The sequence below is a fragment of the Trachymyrmex septentrionalis genome, unplaced genomic scaffold, assembly GCF_001594115.1.
Source record: "Trachymyrmex septentrionalis isolate Tsep2-gDNA-1 unplaced genomic scaffold, Tsep1.0 scaffold161, whole genome shotgun sequence".
Lineage (NCBI taxonomy): Eukaryota > Metazoa > Arthropoda > Insecta > Hymenoptera > Formicidae > Trachymyrmex > Trachymyrmex septentrionalis.
The window spans coordinates 46284-58829 of NW_017304770.1; the positions used below are offsets into that span (position 1 = coordinate 46284).

At 33.4% G+C, this 12546-nt stretch overlaps 1 protein-coding gene across 3 annotated transcripts in view; it reads right to left on the reverse strand.

The window, feature by feature from the left end:
* Window positions 1-12546, reverse strand: part of LOC108746257 (protein bicaudal C homolog 1-B) — a 36426-nt gene that overhangs the window by 4464 nt on the left and 19416 nt on the right. For all 3 annotated transcript variants that reach the window (XM_018482905.1, XM_018482904.1, XM_018482907.1), the window contains 5 exons: window positions 7709-7788; window positions 2076-2291; window positions 1307-1546; window positions 761-979; window positions 58-358 (listed from right to left, as the gene is read on the reverse strand). In XM_018482905.1, coding sequence (XP_018338407.1) covers window positions 58-358; window positions 761-979; window positions 1307-1546; window positions 2076-2291; window positions 7709-7788 — 1056 coding nt within the window. The remainder of the gene's footprint in view (window positions 1-57; window positions 359-760; window positions 980-1306; window positions 1547-2075; window positions 2292-7708; window positions 7789-12546) is intronic.

The window sequence follows — 12546 nt, forward strand, 5'->3', positions numbered from 1 at the left end:
TGTTTAACGATATCGCATTTCTTTCTGATTACTATTAATTTAACGAACAACACTTACCATCGTTATTGGAGCTGCCCTGGAAAACGTTGCCAGCATTCGGAATGTGATAAGTAACCGGTATTTCAGCGGTTACTATGGGCTCGTCCAGTCCCAGCAACTGTTTCCGCGCCTGGTAAATGTTACTGGCCTTCCTCTCGATTCCCTTGATAATGACAGAGAGTGTACTCTGTTTCGGCTTATGACGTACGTTGATAAACACGTCCAAAGACTGCATTAGCTGGGAGATCTTTTCCGCATCCACCGAAGCAGTCATAGAATCTTCCGGCAGATCGAACATAAGTACCAGTGGCAACGAGCCCTAAACACGCAATTATCGGCATGATTACATACAAGTATCATAATTACATACTGTAATTATGAAAAAATATTTACAGAAAACTGAATTGTAGAAAGAGAGTACAAGTAGAAATGGTTTGTAATCAAATATAATAAATATATTTTTAGTCTTTTAAATCCTGATTATTTGATATATTATATTACGAGTTGTATAATAGTTAAAAATTACTGAAATTACTGAAGAAAACTGTAAAAATTAGAAGAATATTGTAAAAAGGAATTTTAAGTATAGGGAAAGAATAATTCTAAAAAAATAAAAATGTTTATAGGAGAAAAAGAGAACTCGTTTAGAAGAAAAAGAGATTAAAATTGGAAATTAATTCTAGACATGTATAAACATAGATGTATAAACATATCGACTCACTACTAATTGTTGTCTAGCCAAATATACATTATGTATATCGCCAGTAATAGTAACGTTGCTTTTTTTGAGGCTGGGTATATTCGGATCGCCGGCATCAGGAAACATAATCTGCGTGGCGGTACGTTGCATAATCATCTTCAAATTGCTACTCTGTTTCCCTAAGACGATGCTATGGTGTTGAGGTGAAATCTCCATCGACATTTGTACTTGGATTTGACTCTACGAAAAGAAACATGCGGGAAAAAAATTAGTTTCTGAATAAAGAATAGGAATTTGCGAAAAATATAACAAAAGTACTAGTTACTTTTTCCACATCGACTTTTCGCTAAAAATTAAGAAAGTAAAAAATTGATATATATTTTGGATATTTTTAATCAAATAAAAAAACATTTAGAAAAAATTAACTGCAGTGTTCGAATAAAACTATTTTTATTTAGTTAAGAAGTTAAAATAATTCCAGATTTAATTTTCGCAATTTTAAGAATAATTTATTCAATCTCTCTCTTGAAAGGACAAGGTGGTTGGTCGATTATTTTTGCTACTCACAGCTAGATTTTTGCACATATGACGAATCAGTAGTTGCGTCGCTTCTTTGACTTGAGAAACTTCCCACTCGCATCCCTTAACGACTACTAGGGTAGCGTGCAGCTTCGGTCTTGTACGAAACATCACCTGAACATTGAACTTATCTTGTATCTTCACCACGTACGGCGAAGTGCAGTCTGGCATGCTCTGCGAAGAGCCCATTATAGGCAGCTCAAAGGAAAAGATCAGTGGTGTCAGGTTCTAAAAAAGATAAGAATGTAAGTCGACAATTCTCGAACGTTTCGTCTTGAGATGAGTATTCATGAACGAACCAACAACGAATGAATCTAAATTTTTACTAGAAAACGTGAAAATTCAAATGATACATTTACCATATGTATAAACAGAATATTCATTAACATTCGATGTTCGTTCATTGTGTGTTTATTCGTAACTTTTATATAGGATCTCCCAAAAATCTCCCACTGCTTTTTTTACTACATTACATTCTTGGTATTCGAGCCTGAAATAGAAATTCTCAGTTAACGCGGCATTCAATTAATTGAGAAGTAAGATTTTGACTTTTCTCGAGATGCAATGACATTTTGCATCTGTAGCATACAATTTCCGATCATGCCGAATATAAATAGATATCCGACGTAATGTTGTTTTCACATTAGCTCAATTTCTAGTGTTCGGTAAAGTGAACACTAGAAATTGATCACCGAGGTGGTTGAAGTGGTACATCTTTTTGGGATATCCTTGACGCACGTCTTGCGAGGAATCTTACCCTAACACGAGCACGAGCCCGTTCGACGCTCTCCATCTCGCCAGCAATGGACACCTGATTGCTCTTATCTTGGTGATTGCTGCGATTGCTGTCTGGGAAATGGATGTGGCAACCAGTTTCCTCCATCACTCGTTTAATCGTCAGACCACCTTTGCCGATAATATGCGAATGATCGGTGTAACTAACATCCAGCTTCATGGTTACTCTGTTACTTTGCTGAAAATCGAATTGCGAAATTGACTTCACTGTCAAATTGACTTTCTTTTTTTGCAACTCTATATATCTTTATCGCTAATTACAATAATTTCGATTCGTTATTTTAATCAACTTGCAAATATTCTCGGTTTTATTTTACTTCAGGAAATTAAATATTTCCTCTTTAAATTCTTTCAAGTGAAATCTCACTTTAAAGAATAAAAATTGAACCAGTCTTGAAACAGAGTGACTCAATTTTCAATTTTCTTTAAGAACGAGATTATATTTTTCAGAATGAGATTTACTTTTAAAAGTTTTAGAGAGTAGATAAACCCAATCTATATCATATTCCGATAAATTAATGTCTATTAATAAAATTAATAAAATAATCTTAAAAAATAGAACTTGTATTAAAAGCCTTTAATTAAATGTATATTTACCAAGAATAAAAAAAGCTAACTTTGTATTGAAAAAAATTTAATCCTGAATCTGATATTAGCAACTGAAATATTAAAATAACATTAATGATAATGATGCCTATCGAAATTACTTAAAGGTAATTCAGATAAGATTCGCTTTGATAAAAACTGAAAGTGCTGTCTTAATGATATTATTAATAATACTATTACACTAATAAGAATTAATGGGAAACCAGAGAGACACGTTTCTGCCAACACAGTAAGAGATACTTGAATATAATCTGTACGTGTACAAAACAGTAATTCTGTATCATTACACCAATCGGCTACCGAGAGAAAGTGCGATAGTATCTTCTACGATATTTATTTTATTCAGCATATTTATTCATCCGGCATGTTCACTCTTGCATTACATTCTGCGCGAATGTAATCTCTTCGGCAATTTACATTCGTTACACTTTGTATTTCTACTATATAGCTTCAAGATCGTTGATTTTACGTGCGTGAGCTTCTCGGACCATATCGCCGATCCGCCGAGGACTCGTGCGTGCAACTTTAGATATCGCGTGGCTGAACATTACATAAAGTCACGCGATAACGTCGCGCGATCCACCCGTGCGACTTTAGGAACTCCTTCCTGTGTAACGAGTCATCGTCGTCGCTTCGCTCGCAACGAGGCCGAGCATCTCGAAACGTTCGCTTCGTAATGGTAAAATCGTGATAATTGCGAACGCAAAGAGATATTTGTAAGAGTTAAACATTGAACAAACGCTTTTCGCGATAAAAAAATAAATAAATAAATAAATAAGACGGTGCTGAGAAATCCAACGAAAATTTGCAACTCTGATATTTCATTCAATTCTACCGGACAAACTTCGACTGTGATTTTTATGCATCAAGTTTCATACGAATATAAGGATACTTTCATAGGGTGTTTGAAAACAATTTCCGAAAACATATGCAATAATTAATCTTATTTATTAATCACATTAGAGCGTTATTTGAATAGTGATGTCGAAATGGCGGAAAAAAGAATCATAACGGTCCCGCCTCTATACCATCTTCCTCCGCTAATTTAAACGTTTATCACGTTTCGAAAACGTAATCAGACAGATGCGACTGCGATTTCGAAATTCAGGACGTCGACATCCTGGCGTCGACGCGAAAAGATATTGAATATCTACGCACGTGAGCAGACTGAGCTCTATAAATACCTTTGCGCTATTTACGCGCCATTCCGGTAGCCCGTAATTAGCGCTATATATATACAAATGTTGCTGTCGTGCTACTTTTGCATGCCTGACGCAAAGCGTGACATCTATTTTAAAGTGTCCATGCACTTGCCGCGATTGCAATTGCGAGAGTAGATCACGCAAATTGTAAGGAAGAGGAGAGGGACGGCGGATATTCTCGTGCCCGAGAAAACCAAGCGCAGAATTTTATCCACGTTTCTCTCGGCGAAGGTATATACGTGTTCCTTTCACACGTCCTTCTTCACCTCGTTTCTGTCGCCGCATATTCGCGACACTGTCTCTTGTACGCACGCACGTTGGAATGTACATTCGACACAAAGTAACAGGAATCGATCGGTACGCCCGGTATGGCTGGCATAAAACGACAAGTCCGGCTCGCCTACCGTCTCGCGATTTAACGGTAACGAGATCAGCCAACGACATTTCACTGCGTCTCGTTATAGCTTTTCAAAGTTAAGGGATGTTTACGATATGAGAACACGAGCACACGAAAGGGATTTAGCGTCAATCATCTAAATCGCTTTTCTAAGAAACTTCAGAAAGTAAATTTCCAAATTACAAAGATGAAGTTTAATTAAAATTTGATCTAGTTTTCAAATAACAATATAAATCGAATTTTCAAGACAATCTCAAATTAAATTTGATTTTCTGTTTCCTCGAGTTTTTGAAAGCAAGCTGCTAATCATTTAATTGATTAAAGCGTTCATATTCAAAATATTCTCACGTCGTTTTGCATTGAATCTTTTTTACCTTCTCTCTTTCTATCTCTTTCTTTCTACAAAGCAATTCGGCTGTTCGCCTAAACATAACGATTCGCTTTCTCGCCTGGGAATTTGTGATCACGAACGACGACGTATAAATAGAATATGTTCTTTCCGCGTGTTCTTTCGCCTCTTTTCTTCACCGTCTATTTCCCGCGACCTTTCTTACTTACGACATGCGTCTGGTAATTAAGTAGAAACATGCACGGAGCCGAAGAAAAAAAGCATCGCGCAAGCTGAAAGAGACACGGTCTGAAAGTATAATAATCCAACAACCAAAAGTCATCGAGAGAAATGTTGATAATATCACTGACTCTTTTTCTTGTAATCAGATAAATAAATTTAAATATTTATTCATTATTTATAGTACACTCTAAATCTGTAATAATGAAATTTCACTGCATTAAATTGAAATTTCAATACAGGCATTAGTGGCAATTGCGCCAATGTTATTGCTGGTGAATTTTACTGCAAGATGGGAATGGAAAATCCATTCGATGATTGGAGTGAAAAAATTTACTTAAAAAAGGAGTGAATTTGGAGATTACAATAATGACAGAATAATGTCATTCCAAATTCAGATAATAAAGTCTACGAAGACAGATTTTGAACAGAGCATGCTATCAATTTATTAACCTATTAACCTTATTTTTTTATTAATTTTTTATTTAATTTTTGAAAAATATTATATACGTTATAAATTTAATCTATCTAATGGTAAAATAATGATTTAATGATATAATGGTATATACATATATAATTTTGACAAACATTTTTGATAAACATGCGACATAACGGTGCGTTATGTCGCTAAATTCCTTGCAGTAACATTTAATGCGTCTTGCATTGCATTATCAACTAATGCATAAACCACTTCGATTAATCGAATGAAATAGTCCACTCCTTTATGTAAGAGTAGATAGATTAACTTCAAAGCAGTAAAAATCCATACTTAAAGCAATGACTTTACTATTCGCTTTTGTTAGCAGTAACATTTTCATTGCTACAGATTTAGTGTACTATTTACATTTTTTAGTTAAATTTTTGGAAATGTATTTTATAACAAAATTTTATCTGTTTTTTTAGTCATTCCGACCTACATATTGCTTTGACACTTATCCTTATATTCGTTAGTGCCTGTATAAATTATACAATATTTAATAAGATTTATTTATTATAATAACATCTTCGATTTAATATAAATTCAATGCTTTTATTAAGTTTTATAGCCTGCCAATGACGTAACACTTGAGAAAAGATAAATGGTCGCTTTAACAAGTCACACAATCGAATTCGGTAATTACCTATGCCAGCTCACTGATAACTAATACTAATAAGCACACGTCCTTGCATTCGATCGTGAGCGAGTCGTTCCGCGTGCAACGTTGTTTCCTCTATTGCAAAACGACGATAATTGCACCAACTACGGTAACACTGTAGTAGGAAAAGATCTCTCGAATCGTTCGATAATTACAGTTTAAATATTCGATAAATTCCCGTTACACACTGACATACTTCTTCGTGGGAATTTTACTCGCCGACAAAACGATTGTCCCCCTCCCCCTCCCCTCCCCTCTTCCCCTCAAAGAAGAACATTATTTGCTCATACTTGCATTCCCGATTATTAATATAGCCGATTTTGTACAAATAATAATTGGATATCCAAAATGCAAAAACTATTATATATCTAAAAATGAAAAAAAAAACTCTTAAATTCCTTAGTTACGAATTGAACATTTTAAACTGTGTCAAAACCTTAAAAATTGTGTTAAATCTTATAAAATCAAGAGAGAAAAGTGAGTGAAGTAAAAGAAGTTAAAGCTAAAGATTCCTACTCTATACTTCGACTGGAAGTCGAATACTAATCTGGATTTATTAATTTTTGATTTTTATTTACTATTATTTTTTATGAAACTGATATTTTGCAAATTTTTCTATTGTATTATATTCAATATTTTATTTTTATTTAAATTTAACATAAACATAAAAGAGGAGAAAGCATTGCATTTTTTTCAATAAATATGGTAATTTGTAATATAGGATGTAATTTTTTTTGTTAATACGATAACAAAAGTGCTCTTTAAAATCATAAAATTTTATATTTAATATTTCAATTTTATTTCATTCAATAATTTACTTTAAGATTTAATTGATTTTGCATCAACTTTTTCGTTTCAAAACTAGCTAAACCTGTTTTCAGCTCCAAAAGCAGTCAAATACATTGTATTTTAATGAACAGAAATTATATTTCTCATGCCATATTATATACATTTGATTAACTAAAACAATAAATTTTTTTAAATTGAAAAAAAGATTTTTTTGATAGCTTGAATGACCATAAAATTGTACAAACATTCTCCCCAAAAAACATTTTAAATGAAGGTAACTATTTTTGCAAACAGGCTACTTAATTTATCGTGTCTCTTTTCAATTATAAAGTTGTATTTTTAAATCCTAAATGGTTTCGCACCGTTTTCTATTCCTTACTGTAATCTCAACACTAATTGTGAAACGATTAGAGAATGGAAGTAACTTGTAACGTCGTTATTTCTTTATCACTCTACTACTCTGTTATAATAATGATTTGGCAATATTCATTGGCAATTTTTTTGTGAACTGTAACAGTAACATCAGAGTTCGAAAGTCACTCGATCGTTACTTGTAACAAAAAAAAAAGTGAAAAAGTCACTCGTTACGGGAAAAATTAATTCAGCACTTATAACTCGTTATTTTTTACAAGTAAAGTTACTCATTGCAAATTGCCTTTTTCAGTAAGTAAACGCGTGATGATGCAAGTTACTTTTCAAAGTAGACTTTCCCAACCTTAGCGTAATTTCAGCGTTTAGTCAGTTATCATTCTAGTTGAAAATTGCAACATCAAATTGTTGTTATAAAAAGTAACGGAATAATAACTCTTCCATTCGCTGGAAACGATACCTTTGACATTAACTGAGTCTTATCTATGTACTACGTAGATAGGTATATATAAAATATGTATGACTTACCCGTGTGTCTAAAATTTCCATTATCTTCTCCTTGGCTGATCGTACATCATCTAGTCGTCCTGCGACTTTTATATGCGGATCTGCGAAAAGAAGGTAGAAAATCTAATTACGGTGACAATCACGTGTGGGAGTATAAGGGAACGTAAACGGCGGCAGAGAGCGAGTCGCGCCTTTATTATACTGTGAGCAATCAATTATAATTGACCTCGTTAATTACACGTTACGCGACTAAACTTCATTCCGCGCATAGCAAAATAAGCGATTAGTCCGAAATAATAGCTTCCATAATTTTAGCTGACATGAATAAAAAACATAAAATAAACATAGAAGAAGCATAGATTCTTTTTCAAAAATATTTTCCACATATGCGGAATCTTCGGATTGACTACATATATGTCACTCAGTGTTTTCGCATATATTTTTTTCGGATTGACTAATATAGCAAGTGCCTCAGGCAAAGTGGGTTAAGCCAAAGACAAAGAATTTTCGTCGACATGCCATCGTCGACACCGAGTTTGACCGACACCGAATACTCGTATATATGTCCACCGACATAAACAGTCATCGACTTTCGTGTATCGTCAGAAATGTTTGTTACGCGCGATTTGAAAACAAAATATCCGTAAAACTGGGTGAAACTCGAGGTGAAACTGTTTCCTTATAAAGGTCGACGAACTCATCGCGCCACATCTTCAGACATATGTAACCAAGGCGCCAAAAGCCTGCAGAGCGAAGTATACAGTTATATCGATTCAATGAAATTGAAGAGACACAAAACGCTGGTGTATGTTGAATACGTACTATCGGTCGATCTTGACCGCAAAGAGTCGATGATTTTAATGCGATCCTGAAAGAAATCACGCGCAGGGCCCCGAAGATAGAAAGACGCCGCTGGCGACTGCAGAAAACCCGATAGCACACACACGTACACACACACACACACACACAATCGATAGCTATTTTGAAGTCAATCTTAGTATTCGCAACGTTTGCTTTTTCCTGGACGCGAAGCCTTCGACTGTATAACGTGTTCCAAAGTCGAATGCGACGCGTCATTGACGCTGTTTAATGATCGTACATGCGCGTTCCGCTTATTACTCGATCCTTGTCACGCATGGATGAGACTCGATAATTCATATTATCGATGATTATCAAAAATTAGAAATCAATCATTAAACATAAATAGATATACGCGCAAAATGCAGACAACCATGATTCATCGATCGATACGTTTAAAAATGCGTGTAAAATGTGAGTTTTAATAAAGAGAATCGACGTTTCTTCGAAAATTTCGCTAATAATCTAGTTTTGTCTTACTTTTATTTTTCTCCTTTAAACGTAAAAAGTTCTTACGCATAACTGGATAATGAGATTTTAATTTTGCATTACTCTCAAATGGGTTTGTGCTTTAACAGAGAAATTGGATTGAATAGCCGATTATTAAAATACCGTGATTTTTAGTGATATTTTCCATACAGTAGAATTGAGAATTATTTTGAGATTTTGGCACTATCGAATTCTATTCTCGAGCGGAGAATCCTCTGAGCAGAGAAAGAAAAACAGTTTTCGGAACTTTGCAATCAAAACAACGATACCATATCGCATAATTGTGAAGCAGCTCCTTATCTTCTTCTTCTTATCGCTCCTTAATTATGTAAGAGATATCATGGAAAATAACGCAATACTTGATAATGTGCTTTTGAAAATCGGAATCCGATTAAATTCACGACTATAAGCACTTAGTTGGCGTCTAGAAATTGCAGCGTTATAATGCGATTATCTATCGGTCCTCGCGACACAATCCGTGATTATTTTTAGAATCGACGCAACGGTAACACGCGGACTCTTCGAATGCAAGACTTTGAGGCCTGTCCTGACCTCTTTAGCGCCGAGCATAGAAAGTAGATGAATCCTGTTTGCACAAAGCGATAAGGAGTGAGTCGGCTGCCGTTGCGGTAACAAGAGAGGGGCAGTATCGGAGGCTCGACTGATTATCTGAATGATACAAGGTGTTCCTTAATATATGATGTGTACACTGCTATGTTTCACGATAAATTCATGTAGAATGCATACAAGGAAAATAATGATAACGATGATATATACCATCGAAGCGAAAAAAAGCTACTATAACTGTCATATAAGAATACTTACAATATTTTCGTGTATTTCTACATTGAAATTTAATAATCGTTTTTAAATTATTTTTAATTATTAAAGTTTTTAACGAATATTTGTAATATTTAGTAAAGAAATTTGTAATAAAGGATATAATTTTAAAAGTTGTCCTTTTATGCTATTGCTTTATATGTCCCCATTCGTCTATTGTATTCTCGACGACGAATCTATGCTCTGCAAAACTGTAACGAATCTAAGGAAAACTTTCTCGCGATCTCGTGATAATCTTATAAATTTTCTCGATTTAGGTGAAAAATAAAACCAGTTAAATAATTTGATGAAGCAGTAAAGTCACGCGATAGTTGGTTTTTAAATTTTGTTGTTTACTTCACAAACACGCATCGTTCAATACAAATTGACTAAATATAACTATGATGTGACGGGCAAAAAAAGAAAAAAACAGAAAACTGGCAATTTATTGAGAAATAATTACAGCTCTAATTATGTAATTAACCCAAGCTTGTGTATTTCTTCACCTATTTTATTCTCTCTCTCTCTCTCTCTCTCTCTCTCTCTCTCTCTTTAATTTAAATTTTTCGATATAAAGTTCATTGTAAAACTTATTATATGATTTAGTTTAATAATATAATAATAAATTTGATTTTTGTTTAAATTCAATTTATTAAATTAAATTAATCAAATTTATAATTTTTTATTCGCGTCCAATTTTTTATTGGTCGCTTCAAGAGACGTGTATGTCTTTCAGTTTCACTGATGATACGTTGGATAGCTTTGCTGTATTTCTAGAAGATTACCATCCAATCCAGGCACAAATATCATGCTAAGTAACAGTCATTATAGTCCACAACTCTACACCATCGTATAGTTATAAATGTCCACAAGAGAAAAAAGTTACATGTAGTCTTATCACTCAAAGAGTAGCGTGGCTTACGTGACTCGCGTCACATCGACATCTTCACGCAGCGAAGAATTAGAACGGCTGCGTGATACTGATTGACGCTTAATTCGATCACAGACAATTATCCGGTTGGTTAGGCTGAGCTAGAATCCCGCTGATCTCGCTGCGCAAAATTCACGACAGCTTCGAGAGCGGGTCAAATCACAAGGTGATATCCTATCACGACACGGGAGAGATAACTCGATAATATCTATTAACCCTGAAGAGCGCATGATGTGAGTCAATTTAACCCATTCGTTGCCTCGAATGCAAATTCCATTTCGAGTATTACGTCTATACTAGAGTACTTATTGTCAATCGTGATTTGTTATAAACTGCGAAATCACATATTGAAATATATACGGAATAATAAGTTCATAGACTTTTTATTCAAATTTATTAAAATTTTTCCAATTAAAGATTACTCGATCAATTTGTGGAATTATTCATAAATATAATTTGATTGAATTGTTTTTTATATTATAGTCATATTAATCCACAATTGCGTTAGTCAAAAGTTTTATTATGATAAAATTCACTTAAAAAGATGACAATTTAGTAAGTGCATGGAATACACTTGGAAAAAGAAATCTTTTTTATATATCGCACTTGCTTCGTAAAAATTCCGTCATTTTTTATCTAATTTATTTGAAAGATATAAATATATACCGTAATAATGTATTTAATATAATACTATATTTTAAAAATGTTATTTAAGTTAGTTGGAGTCTTCATATATAATGGCAATCATTTTAAAACATTCTATATATTATATATAGCTTAAAAAAGTATGTAAACATATTCAAGTATGACATATCTGACATACATATATGAAATAGGTATATCAAACAGATCCAAGTAATATTCCACAAGCAAATTTTTATGGAATTTAAATTCTTGCGATAGATTCTTGCATTATCATTTGGCCGTCATCGACGTTTCCGCGATTACATAAAAGAAATTATTATAATGAAACTTGTGAATAATCCATATCGTGTATCTGCATTGCATATGTTGAGTATCTTTGTTTTTGTGGACTTAGATATACACGTGTAAGATAACTCATTCTAACGATAATCTAAACTCATAACAAGCCCCGAATACAAGTTTATTTATATCCGATTACACAGGCTATCACATACGATTGGATTCGCAAAATAAAGAAAAAGAAAGCGACAGAGAGAAAGAGATAGAGAGAGAAAAAGCATATGCAACAGCTGTTTAGGTCACGAGGGAGGAATGAATCACCGAAAAATTTCCACAAGGTCCGATCGTACGAAGCGACGACGTTGTTTTTTCAAGCGAACGAGAGAATTCTTTGGATCGATCCACATATCATAATTTATGTATCGAGAAATAGACGATAAATAATCGATGTGAAAAACAATATGGATGAATAATCAATTATGGCAAATCTAGAAACTTCGAATTTTTATATTTCCGCCCTTTCGACCTTTTTGAAATTTTTATTGTGTATATCTTTTGATTTTCAATTATTTTTAGCGACTCGTTAAAAATTCATGGATCATCAAATTAATATTTCATAATCGAGAGATAATATTACAAAGTATAAAAAAATTACTGTTTTTTTATTTAACTATGTTCGTTATTACTATGTTACATACGTTAATTATTGTTATTATTTATGTTCACCCGCTTATATCTATTAGAATTTCACTTAGAAAAAATATGTATTGAAATTTTTATAAAAATTCAAAAATATTAAGTTTATAATTTCAATTAAAATCGAAAATTTCTTTTACAA